The 21911-nt window shown below is 41.5% G+C and overlaps 1 protein-coding gene across 1 annotated transcript; it reads right to left on the minus strand.

Annotated features, from left to right (window-relative positions):
* Positions 1-8694: 8694 nt before the first annotated feature.
* On the minus strand, positions 8695-14456 carry LOC118685019 (toll-like receptor 7). The gene is given in 4 exon segments (XM_036380357.1): positions 8695-9564; positions 9566-11838; positions 12271-12388; positions 14406-14456. Coding segments are annotated over 4 exon segments (3312 nt in total).
* Positions 14457-21911: the final 7455 nt, after the last annotated feature.

Consider the following 21911-nt stretch of genomic DNA (forward strand, 5'->3'; position numbering starts at 1 on the left):
GTGATGGTCATAACAGGTATGTGGTGATGAGCAGACAGGAATGTGAGGATTCAGGAAGAATTAAGTCTCTCAACAATAGTCTTCCTCAAGAACTTAATACATCAAACTCAGATTCCAATCTTCCAATCATGGAATAGAATGGCTTGAGTTGGAAGGAGCCTTATAGATAAAACAGTTCCAACCCCCCGCCATGGGCACGGACACCTTCCACTAGACCAAGTTTCTCAGGGCCTCATCCAATCTGGCCTTGAACACTTCCAGGGATGGGGCATCCACAACTTCTCTGGGTAACCTGTTCCAGTGTCTCACCACCCTCACAGAAAGGGTGAGGGTTCCTATTATCTAATCTAAACCCACCTTCAGTTTGAAGACACTCTCTGTTGTCCTGTCACTACACACCCTTATGAAAGGTTCCTCTTCATCTTTCTTGTAGGCTCCCTTCAGATCCTCAAAGGTCACAATTAGGTCACCCCAAAGCCTTCTCTTCTCCAGGCTGAAAAATCCCAGTTCTTTCAGCGTTTCCTCAAAGGAGAGATGCTCCATCCCTCTGATCATCTTGGTGGCCTCCTCTGGACTTGCTCTAGCAGGTCCTTCCTGGGCTGGGGATCCCAGAGCTGGATGCTCTAGCAGGTCCTTCCTGTGCTGGGGATCCCAGAGCTGGATGCTCTAGCAGGTCCTTCCTGTGCTGGGGATCCCAGAGCTGGATGCTCTAGCAGGTCCTTCCTGTGCTGGGGATCCCAGAGCTGGATGCTCTAGCAGGTCCTTCCTGGGCTGGGGATCCCAGAGCTGGATGTAGTGCTGTGGGTGGGCTCTCACCAGAGTGGAGCAGAGGGGCAGAATCCCCTCCCTCACCCTGCTGGCCACGCTGCTTTGGCTACAGCACAGGACGTGTTTGGTTTTCTGGGCTGAAAGCCTGTAACATCAGCTTGGGGGGTAGTGGGTTGGAGACAAAGAGACCACTCACCCCAATGTTCATGTGGCAACAGAGAGAGTTTATTCTCAAGCCCTTCCTTATAACGGGCATTTGAAAAGCCCGGTGTGGATATTTTCATTGGTTTAATATCTACACCCCTTCAGGTTCTGGCCACTGAAGTGTCTGCAGCCGTGGGAGAGATGTGATTGGGCAAAGCCCCTGTCAGTCAGCCCAGGGGCTGGTCAGTTTGCCAAGCACAAGCCAGCTTGTACTATGACATGTGGCAACACAAGTCTGCATGGCCAGGTCACGTCAAGGCTCTCATCCACCAGCACCTCCAAGTCCTTCTTGGCAGGGCTGCTCTCCATCTGTTTATCCTCCAGCCTGTGTTGGTAACTGAGGGTTACCCTGACCCGATGCAGCACCTTACATTTGATCTTACTAAACATCAAGATATTCCCACAGGCCCATTTCTTGAGCCTGCCCAGGTCTTCTGGATGAATCCTGTTCTTCAGGAGCACCAACTGCACCACTCAGGCTGCTGACATCTGAAAATTTGCCAAGGGTGCATCCAATCCCTTAATCTCATGCTCCAATTTGTAATGTTTCATTTAGCCAACATGCATTTTCCATTCATTTACACTACAAGAAATTTTCATATTCTGAAAAACAGTTGCATTGTATAACTACAGTGCAACAGCTACTGTGCTCTGCATAATATATTGCCATGGAGAGACAAGACATAGAGGGAGAGGGAGAGAAGGAGACAGAAGCTATAAATTATTTTAGTTATCAGGAATTTATGAACAGGAGTTAATACAATTTTAGACTATTTTTCCCCTGAACAATATTCAGTATATAACAAATCACAAAAGATCAGAGTTAAGGATACATAGAGGAAGACTCAGAAATTAGAGGGAAAAAGCCCTAAAAAATTCACAAGGCAATGAGGTGTTAAGTTCTCTTTGTGTGCTATCCTGATGAGTTTAACTTTCATTTAAGTGGTCTTTGGGTCTGGAGAATTTCCCTTCTCCTTCAATCACTGTCTCTGGTCATCCTTCTCAAGCTTACACTTAGTGAAATGTCAACTCTACCTCCAGACCAAGAGGATTAGTTAGGAGGATTGCAAACAAGGCTTAGGCTGTGTTATGCCAAGTTTGCCTTTAAAGTCCTGTCTGAGCCCTCTGCCCTGTAGCAGAATCAGAAAAAAAATGTGTAGATAGGTATGAGAACATGATTGAGCCTGGAGGCCAAAGTTGTGAGCTTTATTTTTCCCAAGGAAACAATATTAGAGAGCATTTGTGAGTCTGCATCAGGTTGTCTCATGAAAGGACAGCCTAAACTGGAGAGCTGGACAAGGCGGAGGCATTGACACTACCCTTTTCTAGCACCCAGCCCTCAGTGCAGGATCACTGAAGGAAGGAACTGGAACTCCCTGACCTGGCTTCTCCCAGTTAAGACGGAGTGCTTGTGGCAGGATTTGGGGTTTGACATGCTGAGCTTCTCTTTCTCAATTTTGGCTTGCAGGTCAGCTTCCCACGGAGTGGGCAATTGGAGCATCTGCTCTTCTCCCTTGCTGGTCCTCCAGTCCTGTTATCACCCACACTAGTCTGAAGTGCCTTTCCATGAGACAGTAGACAATGAGAGCTTTTATTTTTCTTTTGGAAAGAAGAACTGGCCTATCCAAGAGAATTAAATATTTTTTTCATTTTACATTAGTAATCACTCATTGTGTGTAAAATTACTAATACAAGAAAATTTTTAAGAACAGAGCCAGACTGGAACTGTCAATTAGTATTTTTTTGTTCCTAACAATAGAATATGTCTTTGAGAAATTATGTTTCTTTTGTGCTCTTAGGTTCCTCTTTCTTTGGAGCTAGTTGCCAACCTTTACAAAACTTTGAGTTATCCTTCAAAGTTCAGTCTGTCCCTCTCCCAGAGATCACTGGGCTGAGTCAACATGCCAACCTACAATCCATCCTCACTCTTCCCTCTCTCTTTTAAGATCCAGCTGAGGTGCACATCAAAACCAAAACCCAAGATGGTCACCCACACGAGGGGCTTCTTTTCTCATGCCAGATGCTAGAAGGGGTCTTGGGTGGAATTGAAAAAGACACCCAGGGTAAAACAACAGAAAAGGTGGTTTCTTGATATTAGAGGGATGGAAGCTAAAGCCACTAGCTTTTGCTCCCTTTTTCATCACCTCTTTGAGACACTGGTGAATACCTTTTGTGGCTTTAGGTGCAGGCTATACATCACTTCTGCTTCTTGCAGCAGCCCAAATTTCTGGTTCAAAGACAAATAGTCAAGCTCTGGGATTTTGATGAGCTGATGCCAGTGTTGCCTGAGGTGGGATTTAGGACACTAAAACACACTCTGTCACAGAGATGATGTGGAACTTCTGACAGGAACATGCAAGGTGAGAGGCTACAGGGAAGTATGGAAGTACTTTGACATTTCTTTTTCCAAAGGAGCAAGGATCAATAAAATTCTTTCTTTGGAAGTTCTTTCTTTTGCATCATGAACAGAAGGATAGACAAACAAGAACATGGATTAGTGAGTTTTTTTCCTAAGTTAATACTAGAACTAAAAGTAAATCCTAGACCAAGGTAATTAGGTTAAGAAATTTTATTATGTACAGAATGCAGGATTCAGCTGCAGTGTTTAAGAGCATAATCTTGTATGAATATAATCCTTCCACCTGGACTTGTGGACCTCCAATATTGTGGGTAAATTATGGCAAATAATCATTTGGAAACCAGACAATAAGAATATAAGCTAAAACTTTTCCTCTATGTTTCAGGAAATTTTCCTGTGTTCTCCTACACTGAAAACAATTTGTTACTGTGGGGGATAAGTTGGAAATTGGATTTCAATTATTTCTTCAGTTAGCTAAGCAAAACCATAAAACATTATGTCATGAAAAGAAGGCATATGCACAAAGGGCTTATTTACAGCTTTGCTCTTTAGTTGAAAACAACTCTGTCTGTTGGAAAATAAAAGACTGGGCATGTGTGTTTTTAGGTAACATATACTTTCAGACCTTCTCACTCTTGTGGAATCTTAATAAAATACTGATAAGATATATGATACCAGAGTTGCAGATATTACTGTGGGGAGTATGACATAGATAAACCACATAGCTAAGACTGTGTGACTAGAACTTAGCTTGTAAAATGAAAGAAAATATTCAGAAAAATACTTAGAAACTGAAAGTGGAAACCTTCCATTTTACAGCTTGCCAGCTTTTCCAGAATTATGTAAATCTACTATTACTCTTTCAATAATGTCATTGATAGAAAAAGACTGAAACTTTATTTCCTCATATGTTTCTGAATTCTCATCTGCAAAGATGGTTTTGATTTTATGGGAGTTTCTCTTTAAAAAAAGATCAAGTTACCTAGAGATGGTTTTGCTCAAAATGTTGCCCTTAGAATATGCAGAAAAAATAAAGGAAAGAAAACAAAGAGAGATAAGGCCATGGATTTTGATCTGTGGCTATTCTGGTACACTTCTTTAGTTGAGGAGTAAATGTCTTGAACAAAGATACTGTCCCACCAAAGAAAACTACCCTAACCACCTTAGTTTTCAGAACTTAGTAGGGCTGTCTCATACTTCACACACCCAAATTAAAAATTTCTCACCAGATACACATTTGATTCTCCATTTTGGCTATTTTTCTAATTAAATAATCCCATGTATAATTACTTCTAAGTGCTCATTAACTAAGGAATGCACACAAATTCCTTTTAGAAGTTGGATATCCAGATTACCTTTTTAATTTCAGCAGCAGCATATGGATTTAGTAGAAACTGTTTGACTTCTCTGTGCTTTATTTTTATCACTTATACTTCTAGAGATAATAATAGATTAATGTGTCTTTTGTATTTGGACACAAAATCTGTCTTCCCAAAATATGAGAATAACTTCCGTTCAGTGGTGTTCATCCAGAGGCAACTGAGAGTAATTATAACCAAAATAATCTGAATATCTTCGTAGTAAATGGAGAAATTTGGCCTGTGGCTGTTTTTTTTTCAAATGAACAATCGGGTTAATTTCTGCAGGCTGATACTTTCAGAACAAGATTGAGGAAATGAAAAGTCAGGGTTAGTCAGAAGACAAAAATTAAGTTCACAGTTCTAGATGGCCTATTCACCCCCCAGTGTGATCTACTACACAGTGTGTTTTTAAAGATGCTGTTATAAAGTTCTTTTATGGAATATCATGTTTGCTACATAGCACTCCTTTTATTGCAGAATAAGAGACTAAACAAGCTATGTTGAAATCAGACTTGCTTTGATTTCAGAAGTTCCTTCGAATATAAACTTTTCTCACAGAGAAGGCACCTACAAGTTCCTCATATGTCAGTTCTTAAAAACAGGGAGATCAAAGAGATCAGAGAGGATTTTACAGTCATATAAATCTGTACTGTAAGTATAGATGCTTCTTACCAACTTTCAATGATTCCCATTTTTGTGTCACACTAATAACAATTATGTAAATAGCACATTTTTTTCTGCCAATTCCAAAAGAATGGTAAAAATTCAATTAATTCACCAATATTCTTCTTCCTTTATCCTCTTTCTGCTCCTTCTGTTCCATGTGTGGCTCTTCCAGGCCACATACCAAAATACCAAATCTAGCCATGTTACAATTTATGTAAGGAAGTAGCAATTGATGCAGAACATTCTTTGGTCATCACAGTGGGTGTTTATAGTACATCAGATACTTTGATGTCCATGTGACATGGTTATTCAAGACCAACTTGCTGCACATGTAAGCCTGGAGCAGCAGCCACCTTGCCTTACTGAAAGTGTTCTCAATGCAAACACCTACAGAGTTAATGGAGAAAAATCCTACTTTTGAGTTGCAATTAAAATAATTGCATCTTGCATCCCTCTCTTAAACTGCTGCATTAGGATGAGATATTCATAAAATCTCTGAAGGGAGAATGACACATAGACTTGTTAATGCAGCTGTAGAAGTCGACTTTTAAATTGGCCAAAAATCCATAGTTCTTCCTCCTAACTGACCTCACACCAAATAACAAGCTATATCATCACAACACCCTGATGTACAGAAACCTCAGAACTCTTCAGTAGTTTGTAATTTGGACACAGCTATACCAACCAGGCAAGCAAGTTCCAAGCTCTGCCAGAGAGAAGTGCCCAAGTGAGAGGGCACAGCTGTGACAGCTGACCTGAACTGGCCAAAGGGATGGCTTGTGCCACAGAATTTCATGCCTAGTATATAAACTGGTGGAGTAACACAGAAAGGGATCTGATTGAGGTTTGGAGATGGGTTGTGCATCCGTAAGCAGGTGGTGAGCTATTAATTGTTCATCACTTGTCATTCATGGGTTTTCTTTCTCCCCCTCTGTCTCTCTCTCTTCCTTTTTTCTTACTATTTTTGTTGCTGCAGAATTATATTTTACTTCATTTCAACTACTAAACTGTCCTTATCTCAAGCAGCAAGTGCTACATTTCTTTTCTGGTTCATCTTCCCCATCCCACCAGGGTGAGGAGAAGTGAGTGAGTGATTGTGTAGTGCTTAGTTGTTAGTTGGGGTAAAACCACAACATCCTCCCAAGTAACCCAGCCTTGCTTTCACTGGCCATACGCTTTCTTTTATCTGCCTTGGCTCCAGAGAAAGATCCCTGGTCAGCCAAGCCAGTCTTCTGCCTCACCAGTTTGACTGCCAGCATTTTGGAATTACATGCTCCTGTGGTCTGAGAAGGTGGTGTTTAAATTTTGACCACAGTGGTAGATCCCAGCATCTTCAAAACCATTTTCTCAAGGGGCCTTACAAACTACTTCCCTGAGTGGTCTGAAGTCTACTCTTCCCACATTCAGACTTTTGCTGGCCATTTTCCTCCTGTCACTAGGTATTTTAAATTCAGATGCTTCATGGTCCAAATTGTCCCCCAATTACCAATTCACTCATGAGACCTTCTTGTTAGCAAGCAACAAATCAAGGAGGAGAATTTTCCTTGTCACCTCCCTTAGGACCTGCATCAATTTATACTCATTGCTACTCATCTCATACCCATCCTGTGCATGCTTCTCAATGGAAGAGGAAAAATGCCTCTCCTCTAAACCTCAGAAAGGCTAAGTGACCTGGCATTCCTGCCCTTGTCAGTGAGGCTGAGAAAGACGATTTGCTGCAAATAGGTATTTTGTGGGGAGGCAGAGGGAGTAACTGTGGGATGGAAGTTCCTGTTTCGAGTATAACCTTATGGAGAGAGTCACATTACAGTTCATTTTATATTTAGACATAGAGATTGTTTAGGCTTACAAACAAAAACACCAGAAATACACATTATTAAAATATAACTCTAAAACTCCCAGTTTTTAATGAGGCCCTCATCTTTTTCCTACTTCTGTATTCAATCAATAAAAATGTTGTGAAAAATTGAGAAAGAAAAACCTTTCTTATCTGTTATATTATTATATAAATCTTTTTATTGTGTTTCTTTGTTTTTCTGTCTTGTGCCAAAAGAAAGGACCAGCCAGAACACTTAGGTGTGGAAATGCAAGTGGCATCTGAAATAAACAAATTTAAAGCAGTTAACAATGACAACACCAGCCAGAGGTGTCACCACGACTAGTTGCCAGAAAAGAAAAAGGTCTTTGATCAACAGGGGAGAAGCTGCCCAGACTAATGCAGACAGAAGCACTCAGCAAGGTGAAATGTGCTACTTCTCCCAAAACAGACATCATCACATCAAGCAGAGAACCTGCCTCTGTCTTGCTCAGAGGTTTAGGCTGCCATTACAAAAGGTTTCACTTGAAATACTCTCATGTGTTCAATGAGTCTGTACTGTCAAACAGAGTGGGGAACAGACACAGATGTTTATTTTTCTTCACTTCTTCAGGATGTCCCTGAAGTCAGACCCATTCCTATCTCAAGTGTTTAGTCTCCCATCAGCTGCTGTGGGAGAGGGACCTGCCTGGGGAACACGGAGATGAAGGAGGGCTTAAGGCTTCTCTGGGGAACCGCAGCACAGCTAATGAAACAGTGGGAAGAATGCTCTCCTTGTGTGACCTGATCTTACATGCTTTTCACTTCCGAATTCTGTCTAAATTTTCTTCTGGGGACAGATGGTATTCCTCAGGCTTCAGCCCTGGCTAGAGCAGCTAACACCAAAGATACACTCCAGGCTTGGGTGGAAAAGGTCCTCAAACTGATATAGTACAATATTAGAGAGGAGCCCTAAAGTCTTCAGGAGGAGCCAGCTTAGTCAAAAGCCGAGGAGGGAGATGAAAGGCAAAGTGAGAAATCTATTTGGAAATTATCAGTAAATGGGTTTGAACTTCTAGTATGCTCTAGTAGAGCTGCATGTTCCTCCTTTCTTATCAGCTTTTCCACTTTCTCTTTTTTTCTTTTCAATTCCTGTCTTTGTCTTTCCACCTCCCTTGTGCCTATTCCTCTGCCTCTCTGCTGTCCTGCTCCCCCTCCTTGCTTTCACAAAGCAGCCTGCAAGCCCTACAGAACCTGATATCACACACCTTCCCATTTTAGCACCTTTCTTTCCTGTGAAGAGATCAGTTAAAAGCAAGGTGAATGTCAACTAAATATCAGTTCTGGCATCATTTTCTATTCAATTTGGAATTACTGGATTTTAAAGTAATGTGCGTCATGGAGTACATGTACATCATGGAGTATAACATCAAAGAGGTATAAATTCTAGGCTTTGACAGTTTCCACTAATGAAGTTCAGGATCTTTTGTTAAGGATCATTTGATCATGTGCATCATAACAATATTTAAGGGAGAGTAGAGCTAAACAGTTTCTTGGAGAAGCTTGTTGTAAGCCAGAGAATTGCTCATAGCTATGGCATTTTTCAGGCACTGCCAGAAGTAGGGCTGAGACTGAGGATTAGTTGGCCATTCCAGGACTGAACTTTTGCACAGCCTCTTCCTCAGACGGACATAGCGGGACTTCTGCAAAACCTTCTCAAGAAATATCAAGATAATGACATCCATTTTTTCATCCAGAAGCCGCTGATGAGCCATATAAAATGTTGTCTTGAAGCGGCCACTTTTAATGTACCTGTTGGTCAGCACAAATATGGTCTTTTTGCTCAGCTGAATGCTCTGGGAAAGGTTGTCAAAGACTGGCTGTCCTGGGAGCCAGTCCCTTCCTTCCAGGCATAAATTGAACTGCCTGGCTTTTTGGTTTTCCAGCCTTTCTACCAGCTCTTGAAGCACCCACTCATTCACAGCTGGGTCTTCACTGTCATAGGCAATAAAGGCGTCGTAGCAAGCAGCTGGAGAAGACAAGCGCCGATAGCCCTTCAGCCTGGCAGTGCAGTAATGGTAGCTGTACCACACATCCCAGAAGTACAGATGGCTCATCACTGGGATCACCATTAAGGCAAGGATGGCTGAAGCTGTCAGAGCATAAAGTATCAGATATGATGTGTCCAGCTCACAGGTGTACAGATCCAAGAAAACCACGCTCCTTCCCTTATGTGCCCCTGGGCCAGCACAGGTGACGTCAGTGGCCAGAAGAGGAATGGTCACCTGCGTCCGATTGATCCACCAGACAAACCACACAGCCTCACAGTTACACTTGAAAGGATTGCCGTGCAAAAGCAGCATCTTCAGGTTGTTAATGACATTTTCAGGAAAGCTAGATCTCTTAATTACTTTCAATCTTGTTTGAGCTGAGGTCCAAATACCTCAGTTTAAAAGCACCTCTGAGAAAATGCTTGGTTAGCATTTGAATGCGATTGTTTCGGAGCATCAGTTCTTGGAGAGATGAAGAGCAATTGGACAGTTCTCGGGGAACATTAGTCAGAAGGTTATTGCTCAGGTCCAGAGTTACTAGGTTCTTCAGAGAGTGGAGGTTTCCCCAGCTAAAACTCTTCAGTCGATTATTTGTTAAGTTAAGGATCTTGAGACTGGGAGGCATTTCTTCAAAAACACTCTGAGGCAAAAAACTGAGTGAGTTGAAGGAAATATCCAATTCTTCCAGGCTGGTCAGATTCTTGAAGAAGGACAAGTATCTAGAATTGCCATCCACCCATAAAGCATCTAAACGATTGCCTCTGAATTCTAAAATTCGAAGAGATTGACTTTCCATTCCTGTATCAATAGTGGTAGAAATGTCATTCTCATTCATCATCAGCTTCCTCAAATGGGCTAGGTTTTTAATAAAACTAAGCAACTGAGTAACACCTTCTGTCATAAAATAATGCTGGTTATTGCTCAGATCTAGAATTTCTAAAAGTTTGAGTTCTTTGAAAGCAGTTTGGTATAGCAAATCGACCCTGTTGTTAGAAAAATCCAGATATTTCAATTCAGACAAGGAAGAGAATTCACTTCCATTTAAAGTTTGACTTATTGCATTATCTGACAAGTTGAGACATTTGAGGGAGCTAAGTCCCTGGAAGTCTGAGGGGTTAACAAAAAATACATTGTTTCTGCTTAAATCCAGAGTTTTTCCATAGTTAAGGCAATCTTCCTTAACTAAAGACTGGTAGGAAGAAGCCTCTATGTCTTTGGAACGGCAACTTCGCTCATACTCATCATACCTGAAATAATGCATCTCTTGTTGTACTTGCCTGTTGGATTGCTCAAGTGAAATGCCAGGATTAGAGCAAAATCCATAGAAGTTGCTTTCCCCTGAAGAAGGAGAAATTTTATTCACTGAGAGGTCAATGAACTTAAGAGCTGGGAATTCTTTAAACACTGTCATGTCTGCAACTTTAATAAAATTAGTCCCGAGATCCAACATCGTTAGATTCCTAAGACTGAGCAGTGGATGTAGATCTTGTGCCCTCAGTTCTTTAAAAACATAACCCTTGAGCCTCAGGGTTTCCAGGTTAGAGAGGGAGGAAAATGTCTTAGAAAGATTCAAGTAGGGAGAATACACCTTCAGCTCAAAGTTAAAGGACATATCAAGCTGCACAAGGCTAGGGAGAAATGTCAAGAACTGAGCATCTCCAATCTCCTTCATGAGGAAATTTTGGGAGAGGTCAAGTTCTTTGAGATTCTTGATGCTTTTAAACCAGCTGCTGGGTATGCTCTGAAGAGAGTTACTGTGAAGCCGCAAAATCCTTAAATTTTCCAAGGAGTCAAAAGCCTTTGGATGTATCTGAATCGAGCTCCTGGGACAGGGAATGCAAGGATATGGGGCATTATAGCAACGTGGGCAATTGCCACTTAGGTCAAGAATTTCTAGGTTGGGAAGGCCACTTAAATCCTGTTCTTGAATCTCTTGAATCATGTTGTTGTAAATATACAATTCCTTTAGAGTAGATGACAAATTGGGTGGGACTTGTGTTAAGTTATTGGACTTCAGGGATAGAATTGTCAACTTTTTCAGTGCCAGGAAGGCTGTTTCCTCAATTTCAAATGAAACATTGCATGGATTGCGGTAGTAACAGTTCTGTCCAAGATACAATACCTCTATGTTTGCTAGCTCTGAGAAGCTGGCTTTTTGGATAGAAAAGATATGGTTTGCTTCCAGGCTCAGCAAGGTTAAAGTAGCAGGAAGACCTCGGGGTATTTCTGCCAGCTGGTTTGCATCCAAATACAATGACTTCAGTCTTGTCAGGGCAGCAAAACTGCCATTCTCAATTTTCAGTGGGCTGGTGCACACATTATTTTTGGGCCCCAGTTTGACAGGCACACAGTTGCATCTGAAGTCAATCTCCTGGAGGTTTTCAAGACGATCAAAGGATGTTGGGTAGATGTGGGGAATATGGTTAATACTCAGGGTAAGGTTGGTAGCGTTCCCAGGGATCCCTCTGGGGACTTCTGTAATGCGCCGGTCGGTGCAGTCCACTGTCACAGTATCTTCTGAGGATTTAACATCACAGGGTAAAGTTTTGGGAAACCAAGCCCCTGACAGCAGCATTGGGAATATGAAGAGCAAGATAAACGGCAATGCATTTGACATCTTTGCACAAGGTACCTAAAACCAAGGAAAAATGGAGGTATTAGTTTAATGCAATGGGAATATTTCATCTATACTCTGGGTCAGACTAACTATACATCTAAATTCTGGTTCTTGTCTCACACTGACCAGGAATAAATGTGCAAGTAGGATTAGAAGTTTCAGGAGACATACACTGGTGTTTCCTTTCTTTTCTTTTTCCCAGGGGACACAGCATTTTATGCATGTGAAGAACGTTATGAGACTAATGAAAGAGTTTCTAGCCTAGCCAAATGGCCCCTGATATCCAAGCAATTGCCTGTCTTCATCTTTTATGGTGGAGCAATGTACCCCAGGGCCAAGAACATTGGCCAAGGTAAGTGCCCATGGAGCATAGCAGAGAGCTGATAGGGAAACCATAGAGGCTCCTTGCGCTGCCAGACATTTTGCTCCATCACGTGGGTACCCTTTACTGTGCATCTGACAATGCACACCACAGTAGACCATGAAATGCTGGCTGTCACCAGCCATTGACACCGAACCTGCAGTCAGAGAGGGCAGTACTAGCAGCCACTGCACATCAAAGTCCACCTTTAAAACAAGGAAGATGTAGGAATGAGGCCTACAGCCATGAGATATGCTTTTACATATGTGGTAAGGGGATTTCCATGAGATCTGTGGCTAAGGGCTTACTCTGGGCATGATGGTGTGCTGAAGTGTGATACGTTATCAGGCAGAAACAAGTAACCCTTTTACCCTCAGTCAGCCAGGTAGAAGAGGAAGTGATGCTAAAGTTTCACAATTCTGTACTTTCCTTGTGCAAGACCTAAAGTCTTTGTAATCGCTTTGTTGCTCTTGGTATCCCTCATTTACATAGAAGGGGCTTCTCTCTGTCCCCATTAAAGACGGCAGTAACAGAATATTTGACCACAGTCTCGATTCCACTTCTCCCAAAAGTATAAACTAGCATTTGAAATCTTCATTGGCAGACGATGAGAATACAGCCATTTACGTACCAGTCAATGGAGTTATTTCTCTCTCTTCACAAAACTAGGGATGCTTCTTTGGTAAGATTTGCACTGGGAGCACTTACATAGCACTGTACATTTTTATGTTGCAAGTCTAGTGTATTTATTAATTATCCAATAAATTGCATTGTTGGTGAATCTGTGTTCATGGAAGTTCTTATTGAACTAAACCAGACTTGTAGTGAATAATCAGTAATACTCCCAACTGGTGAATCTGTTCAGGAATGAGATGAGGCTAGTAGTGTAAATCAGACTATTGTTGCATCTGGGAACCTGACCAGACTTAGTAGTATTTAATTGGCTCAAATCAGAAATTAAGCCCAAACACACCCAGCCCCTCTGATTTCTGTGGACCAGCTGGAAAGCAAGGGAAGTTATTTTATGCCAAAGTGCTGCATACTTAATGCAACAGGAGGAAAAGCTAATTAGATTCAATCTTTAAAGATGTGATAATCCAAAATAAACACTGTCCAAGCATTAGAGCATGACATGGGCAAGGTATGATTGCAGTCTAGACTGAGGACACAAAACATGAACAAGACTTTCTACATGGACTTCTATGCAGCCATTGCACTCAGACCCTTAATTTTTGGTGCTTACCCAAGTTGCTTACTTTATTGTCATTAACCTAGGCTGCACTGACATTCAAGAGAGGAAGGGGAGAAGGAAGAGAGAGACTGAGAGATCCCTCTCCAGCTGCTGCTTGGCTCTGAAGACTGAGAGAGCTCTGGCTTACTACACACCAGAGAGTAATGCTGCACATTTAGGTGCCTGTAAATAGGTGCAAAGAATCCGGGGTTTGAAAGTTCTCATGAATATACTTGTAAGTTTCTCATGTAGTTCAGTTTTTTAGGGACCTAAGTGTGGTTGCAGAGCCAGCCTACCTTTTTGTGCTTCACTTCTTTGTATAGTCTTCCCTTTCCTGATAATCTTTTTAATGCATTAACTATTTGAACTGTATAGAGTTACAGTCTGCTGCTGAATCTGGATATTCACATGTGTAAAACCTTGCATCCATTATAGTACCAGAAAAAACCAAAAAGACTTCTAAACAAGAGCAAAAAGCAATGCTGTCTTGTGCAATGTGTTTGCAACGAGAGGCTTGCTTAATAGTACAGCTAGAGTTTGGGAGCTGTTCTTTTCTCTGTGATCTACGCTTGGCTTTATAAGAAGTTTGAAAAGGACTAATCTACTGATCTTAACTGGCATGTGCATAAAATCTTAATGATTTAGGGTGTTCTTCAAATATTCAGCAACAGTACAGCTATGTGTTTCTGAAGGAAGGTTTTCTGCTGGGGTTCCATGTATTTGTTCATGGGGGAAAAGCTAGAGGAACACCTCAGAAGTTACAGCAAGTAGAAAATATATTATGCTCATTCTGAAGTACAGGAGTACAGATAAATCCTTTCCTTTCATAATTCTCTGCAGCTTCTAACCATAACAGTAAACTGAACCATTTGGAAAACAGAGAAGCAGAATATTTTCTTGAAAATCTTCCACAACAATTCCAGTCAAAATTGTCTATGAATAAATTTAAAATAAAAGTTTAACATACCATATTCTTTGCGCTTCTAGGTCTGACAGATTAGATTCTGGAAGAAACCATAAACTGGAGCAGAAGAGAACAGCATCAAAGTGGTTTCCAGTGGTTCATCTGCGGAATGTGATTTGACATAACTCACTCAAGACAACAGTAATCTACACTGCATCTTCTTTCTCTTCATCTGAACACCAAAGGAACACAACTTCAAAATCCTTAATGAGAGAGTATGAGATTAATCAGCTAGGAGAGACAAAGGCATCAGGAAAGGGTAATACTCATGTGATCAACAAAGTTTGCAGAAGCTCAAGTTCCTTTTTTTTTTCCTTTTTTAAATGTAAGCTGCATGAAGGGAGACAAAAATTGTTAATTGACATGGAAGTTTAGTAATTTTTATAATTGTTATTTGGGATTTATTTCTGCAGTTACTAGCTTCAAGGATTCAGATCTTTCTAAGGATCACTTGTGCACTAATACGAGCAGACAAATCTCTTAAGCGGAATACTTTATGTAGAGGTCTGGAAGAAATGTCTGTTAAGTGAAAGGAACTTGGGGAAGGGAACCAAAACCAAGACAAAAAGGATAAGGACATAGGTAACAAAGAAGTGAAAACTCTGTGGAAGTGTGTGCACATGTTGGATTGTGAATGATTTTTTCAGGTAACCAGCCATATCCATGGTACTGTCACTGGGACAGGAGGTGCCTAGTGTCCACTTTGCTTGCATGAAGGTTTTCTAAAACACAACATCCAGTCACCCAACCTTATAATTTTTGACAGGTGCTCCCTCACAATCTATGACTGCAAACTGTGGAAATTTTAATAGCTGTACCAACACTTAGCAGTTTCTTTTGCTCTCAGGTTGATCTTTTTGTTTGTTTGTTTTAATATTAGGAACTTGTTGTCAACCAACTAAGAGCTCAAGGAGTTTCAATTCTATGTAAAATGAAACTGCAACGTTCGCTGAGTGCTAGTAAAATGCAGAGCCCTCCTTATCTTTATTTAGTTTTTACCTATGAAATGTGGGAAGCAAAATACAGCAATAATTCACTTCAGAGATTGAGGTAGGGTAAATGGAGAGGAGTTTTCAGAAATATAACTTGAGTTTTAGAGGCACAGGGAGTTACCGGTTTACTGATTTTAAAAGTTCAGTTTCCCTCAGAAGTTGCACAAAATCTCTTGCCTCCTCTGAAACACAAAGAAACTGAAAGCAGAAAAGTGCTTCCTACTACATCTCATGTTAGGGGAGGATCTACTGGTAAGAGTAAATGTATATTACGGCTGTTGTGAGTGAGGAAAATAATTTAAAATAAAGCAGGAGTCCTTAATTGTCTTAATCGAACATCTATAAATTTGGTTGACAGTTGGCTTGTAATCAGATTGGTGAACTCATATATCCCTTTTTTTTCCCTTTGTCTACAGGAGGTTGCTTTATGTCAATTGTCAAAATCAAGATTCCACTGTGTTTATTTTAAATCTTAATAAGTTAACTCAGAGTCTTAAGGTCTTGCTGCAATGTCTTTTCTCCAAAGTGCTGACCCTGATTTCAAGAATAAGGCTACAACTCCATCTATTCCTGATTAATACAGTGCAGCATTACATGGCATAATTTGGCCACAAAATTGTTCAAGAAAGCCAGTTATCTTGCTCAGTTTTTGAAATACATAAGTTGAATTTTCAAACTGAAGTTGCTGATAGGCATTGCAGAAATGTGTTTGCAACACTAAAAATAACCAAAAAATAAATAGAAGACAGCACGTGAGGAGATTGGCCTACAACAAGGGCAGAGGAAGCACTCAGGGAAGGCTGGTGAGGGAGGACACGCTGACAGATCTGCATTAAGAGCCTACCCAAGCTGCCCAGGTTCCTGACATATGGCTGGGGGAGCCACTAATACCACAGAAACAGACACTGCCTTTTCTGAAAGCTCAGGCTGCCCTAGGCTACCTCAGTACCAGGACTGACTGTTTGGTTTACAATAGGTTAAAATTGTTTGCTCAAAGAAAGGTGCCCAGCACTCTTGTTTTTGAAACTCAGTTACCTTCAGGGGAGACAGAAGGCATCCTGGAATAGCTGAAATAAGATGGAGCTATTTTCCAAGGTCTCCAGGGTCAACACTGTAGCTGTGTCCCTTCTGCTTGCCCCTTCCTCATGGGCAGATAAGACAAGAGTAGCCACAGATATCATTCCTTCTTTTCTCTGAGGGATGATGAGGAGAAGTGCCAAGGCAGTAATGCTGGAAGTGATGGTGCATGGCAATGGAGAAAGTGGTGGCAAATCATAAAACTGGCAGGTTCAGAGGAAGTTTGGCACCTGTAAGTGGGATATCCTCAAATCCTGCTTCTTACTGATGACATTGCTAGCCTTTTTTCATATTTCATGTAGGTAATCCTGCCATGGTTTATGAAGTCATCTTCAGGCAAGAGCACTGAGGGAGCACTGGAGCAGCCCCTGCAGGACAACGTGGAACTCAGACACTGCTGGACCCAAACAAATCACATACCAGGAGAGCAGCTCCATATGAAAGAAAGGCTTAAGATTATGGCAGGCAAGCTACTGTAACACAGCTCATATTAGACATGTATGCATACCAATTTATGGAGTTTTAAAGATCGGAAGACATAATTTTTTCATTTATTTTAGACCTTAATACTGCCTTTTTGACAACCATTTCTATCTGTGAGGGATACTATTCAATAGAGATTATTTTGATTCTAATGTCATGAACTACACTTGAAATGGATTGATTTCTTGTCTCCCTCTATGTATGTATATTTATAAATGACAAACAACTATATGCAATAGGAATGTATTTTGTATCGTGTATATATTGCGTGTTATCCATATAGTTGCAGATACACCGTAGCACAAACGTTTTTACTCGTTTAACCAAGTCCAGAGCCATGCCATTTACCGTGGTGCAGGATTCCCCTCCCAGCCTTGTGACCTTCCTCCCTGGTTGCTCTGGAGCCTGTCCTGGAGGCAGATTTTCCCTTTCACACCACTGTTCTCTGAACCCTACCCCTGCAAGCCTTGTTGGGACCTGGGGTCTCCTCAGAGCTGAGTGGCATTGGCATATGCCTCATTCTTGCCTTCCCTGAAAAGTCACTTTAGAAGTGAAGTGTTGATGTGTGCCACTGCCACCAGTACACCCTGCTTCAGCCCCTGCTCATGGATTTAGTTAATGCCAGTTCATGAGGCAAGCAGCCATCACCTGTCACTGAGTGAATCACATCTTCATTACCCTTCACCTCATTCTCAGGCCCTGAAGGTTCTGTGAACCCAGAAGAAAACCCGGACAAACCATTTTTTCTTCTCCCTCCCATCCTCAAGGTTCCTGGGCATCAGGTGACTGCTCCCCTCCTTACTGTCCTGGAGGGTCCCAGGCCCCTGGCCACCAGGCCCCCATGGAAGAGGGAGGTGAAGTGCAGAAGCCCACGGTCTAGAGATCCAACCAGTTATGAGGCATAAGGGGGGGACCTGACCCAGAGCTGCTGCTGGACAGACAGTGAAACCCATCAACCTCCGGTAGCAGGGATGCCTCCACCATTGTTTGGACCCTCTGAGGATGGGAGGGAGTTACTTATTCTTTTATATGTTTTGAGAGTCTAATTATAATTGCTATATTGATAGAGCAAAGGATGGACTAAGATTTGACTTGCTCTGCACAGGGTTTAAGTCAATAAAATAAATTCTGTATTACACTACTGACAACTTACAAAAGTTGTTTTGTAGAAATCCTGTGGCATTTTAATAATAATAATTGATGTGCTATATAATCACAACATCTTATCAAAAATTCTTTAATTGTAACTACAATACAGCACCATCATAATTTTGCCAAAGACTAGCTCTTCCTGTAGTGTTGGATGAAAGCCATCCACTATGAATCTTACTAATAAGAGCAGATATCTATGTGTATGCACATGCATGGGGGCACAACACCTAATCTGAGCAGGGAATTCAGCAAGTCTCTATGATTTGCCTATTCTGTACAATTTCTTTTATTTTTTGCCTTCTTTTACATTTTCTTACAAGTATAGCTCAACAAAGGCCTGTAAAAGCCATGAGTATCCACAATCACATCTCATTTGTCACAACAACCATACTGGGTCTGGCTGAGATGGGGCCTGTTTTCTCCATAGCAGCCCTGTGGTACCCTGGTACAGATTGGTGACCAAGGCAGTGTGGGTTACACACCAGCATGTGGGAATTTGCAGAGCCTCAAGGCCTTCTCCACTGCTCACACTGGTGAGTAGGCTGTGGGTGAGCCAGAGTCTGGGAGAGGGCACAGCCACAATTACGGAGCTCAGCTGACTAAAGGCATAACTCATGCTATTAAGGTTCTATGGGCAGCAATAAAACTGGGGAGGGGTGGCATGATGTGGATTTAGCTAAAGCAGGCATCATTCGGAGCCTAGCTGGGCACTGGTCTGCTGCCAGGAGGTGGTGAGTGATCACTTTTGCATCATTTGCCTTTTTCTTTTTCCCTTAACTTACTAGCCTGGCTTTATCTCTGCCCAGGAGCTTTATCTGCAACCAAGAGCTGCTCTGAAGCTGCCCTCCTGATCCTCCCCCTAGCCTGGATGTGGATAGGTGGGCCTTGGCTGCCAGACACGCTCAGCTGCCACTCAGAGACCACAGAGCACCAGCACTGACAGCCGACACCTGACAAATGACTGAGAGAGGGACTTGTACAGTGAAACATGCCCAGGTTTCATTCCCCATAGTCACTGCCTCAGAAACAGCCTCTGAGTGTTTGACATTTAAAACCCCTGGAGTCTATGACAAGAGCTTCCAGCAAAGCTGCAAACATCAAATACTCTTACCAAGAAAGCCAAAAATGTGGCTTTTGCACCAGGGCAGTGGAATGATTAAAAGTAAGGCTTACAGACTAAATGAGCTAAATCCTCCAATTTCGGCTATGCAATGGAGTATATTTTCAGTTATCTCAAAAGAATGCTGCAGAGAGAGGAATGTTTCCCACCAGGCTGAATTGACAGATCTTCAGACCAGAATCCAGGCATGGACCAGGGAGCATAGAGAATTAAACACCAAACCCCTCAACATTTTCTGTTCTCATGGCTTTAAATTCCATCAAAATGGAGGCAGTTCTCACAGAGCTGTTGGAAGTCACCTGTAACTCCTCAGAAGCATTTTGGGCACACATACAGTAAGATTAGTTCTGCAATTCTGCTTAGTTCTGCTCTTTCCTCCATCTCATCAAATATAGTTGAGTGGGTTTGCTTCCAACAATCTGAGAAATACAAATTTCCACTGCTCATGAAATGCAACTCAGATTCCCAAGGAAATTTAAACATTGTGTCCCTACTGTCACACCATAAAAAACAAGAGAAGGGTGATCTTATTATGAAGATGTTTACCAGTCCGGTGTGATTAACAGTTCATCCTTATGTTCAAGACAGCTGCAGCATGATTTATGAACAAGGTTTGTATGATAGTCAATGTTCTATTTGACTTGTTTTAATGTTTCTCTATTTGACTTGTGCAGGCCACAATCTGCATAAGAAGAGTCTCAAAAGAACAGAAGCTCAAGCAACCTCTGGGCACAAGTAATTTTGAAGCTTTATTTACAGTACTTGTGCACAGGGAAGGCAAAAAATTCAGCGCTTTATTTGAAACAAAGATCTGATATACAAAGCAACTGAACTGATATAGTGCCTTAAATGCCTTTAGTGTAGTGCTCAGGTGTAAACTTTGGTATAATTATGTGGCCCCAGACTTCGGGATTATTAACAGATTAACTGCAAAGTAATGTGGGTTAAATGATCTTGCTTTTAAGAAATTTCTTTACCAAATAAAACAATACTGTTGATTCATTGTGTTATTGTGTTAAAACACAGTTATAGGCTCGTCAGGAAGGACAGGCAGTGGAGGGAAGTCAGGGAATGGCTCTTTATCTTAGGGAGGGGTTGGTGATGAGGTGTTGAGAGTCTCTGGGAAGGATGAAGATGTGTATTGTTGTGGGAGTATGCTATCAACCACCCATCTGGGACCATGACACTAAGGAATTACTCCAAAAAGAATTAAAATATCTTTAGGTCAGCTATCCTTGTCCTTATAGGTGACCTTAACTTCCTAGACCTGAATTAAAAACACTATACAATGGACACAAGCAGTCTTGAAGCATGTTGAAGATGATTTCTTGGTGGAGATAGTAAGGGAACCGACTAGGGAATGTGCCCACGTAGATTTGTTGTTTGGAAGCAGAGAGGGATTCATGGACAAAGTGGTGATTGGTGACTGTCTCAGTCACAATAAGCACAAAGTAGTTGAACTTCAAATCATTGGTTTACAAACACAACCATAAGAAATCACAGCATCATAAAATAATTAAGGTTGGAAAGACTGTAAGATTATCAAGTCTAATCATCAACCTAGCACCATGGCCATGTTCAACATTAAAACATATCAAGTGCCATATCCATGTGTTTTTTAAACAATTGTGAGGATGGTGACTTCACCACTTCCCTGGGCAGTCTGTTCCATTGCTTGACAACCCTTTCCATGATTTTATTTTTCCTAATATCTAATGTAAACCTCCTCTGATGCAACTCCAGTCCATTTCCTTTCATCCTGTCACTTTCTACATGAGAGAAAAGACTGACTCTCACTGAGTACAGCCTCCTTTTGGGTGGTGGTAGAGAGTGATAAGGTTTCCCTGAGCTGCCTTTTCTCCTGGCCAAACAATGCTATGGAGAATTGTGTAAAAGGATTTACTAAACTCTAGAGAGAATTGTGTAAAAGGATTTACTAAACTCTAGATAGACAACATCCACAGCCTTTCCCTCATCCTAAGCAGGTCATTTTGTCACAGAAGGAGAACAGGCTGGTCAAGGAAGACCTGCCTTTCATAAACCCATGCCAGATGGACCTCATACCCTGGTTTTCCTGTACTTCTTGCATGATGGCATTCAAGATGATCAGCTCCATGAACTTCACTGGCACCGATGTCAGGCTGACAAGCCTTTAGTTCCCCAGATGCTCCTTCCAATGTTAAAATAAAATCAAAACATCCACTCTTCTAAACAGGCCCTGATCTTTCTCTTGCTTCTGTTGGAAATCAATAACACCACTATGATAATTTGGAGGGAAAAAAAATCCTTATTGTCTGTAATATTATATGAGCATTAGTTTTCTTGTTTGTTTTTGTGTTCTTGTCTGTCTGCATGCCTACTAAACTAAATCAAAAAGGGACTATTTAAAGAAAGGACAAGACAGAAGACCTAGGCAAGGAACTGCCAGAGGCAGCTGAGTTTACAGAATCATAGAATGGTTTGGGTCAGATGGGATCTGGAATATATCTAGTTCTTTGTCTCTTTGGTTTAACTGAATTTCTCCATCTGCCTTGCGCCTCTCCCTCTGCCCATGTACTGGCCTCTCCTTCTTCTTGTACCCATGCACAAGGAATCCCTTTATCTTATACAGCCTACAAGATCTTCTGAACTCATACGTCTCAATTTCAGTCCACACACATACTTCCAAGTCTCTTCAGATTTGTGATCTTTTTAACTGAGCAACATGGGA

Source organism: Molothrus ater, chromosome 2, assembly GCF_012460135.2.
Source record: "Molothrus ater isolate BHLD 08-10-18 breed brown headed cowbird chromosome 2, BPBGC_Mater_1.1, whole genome shotgun sequence".
Classification (NCBI taxonomy): domain Eukaryota; kingdom Metazoa; phylum Chordata; class Aves; order Passeriformes; family Icteridae; genus Molothrus; species Molothrus ater.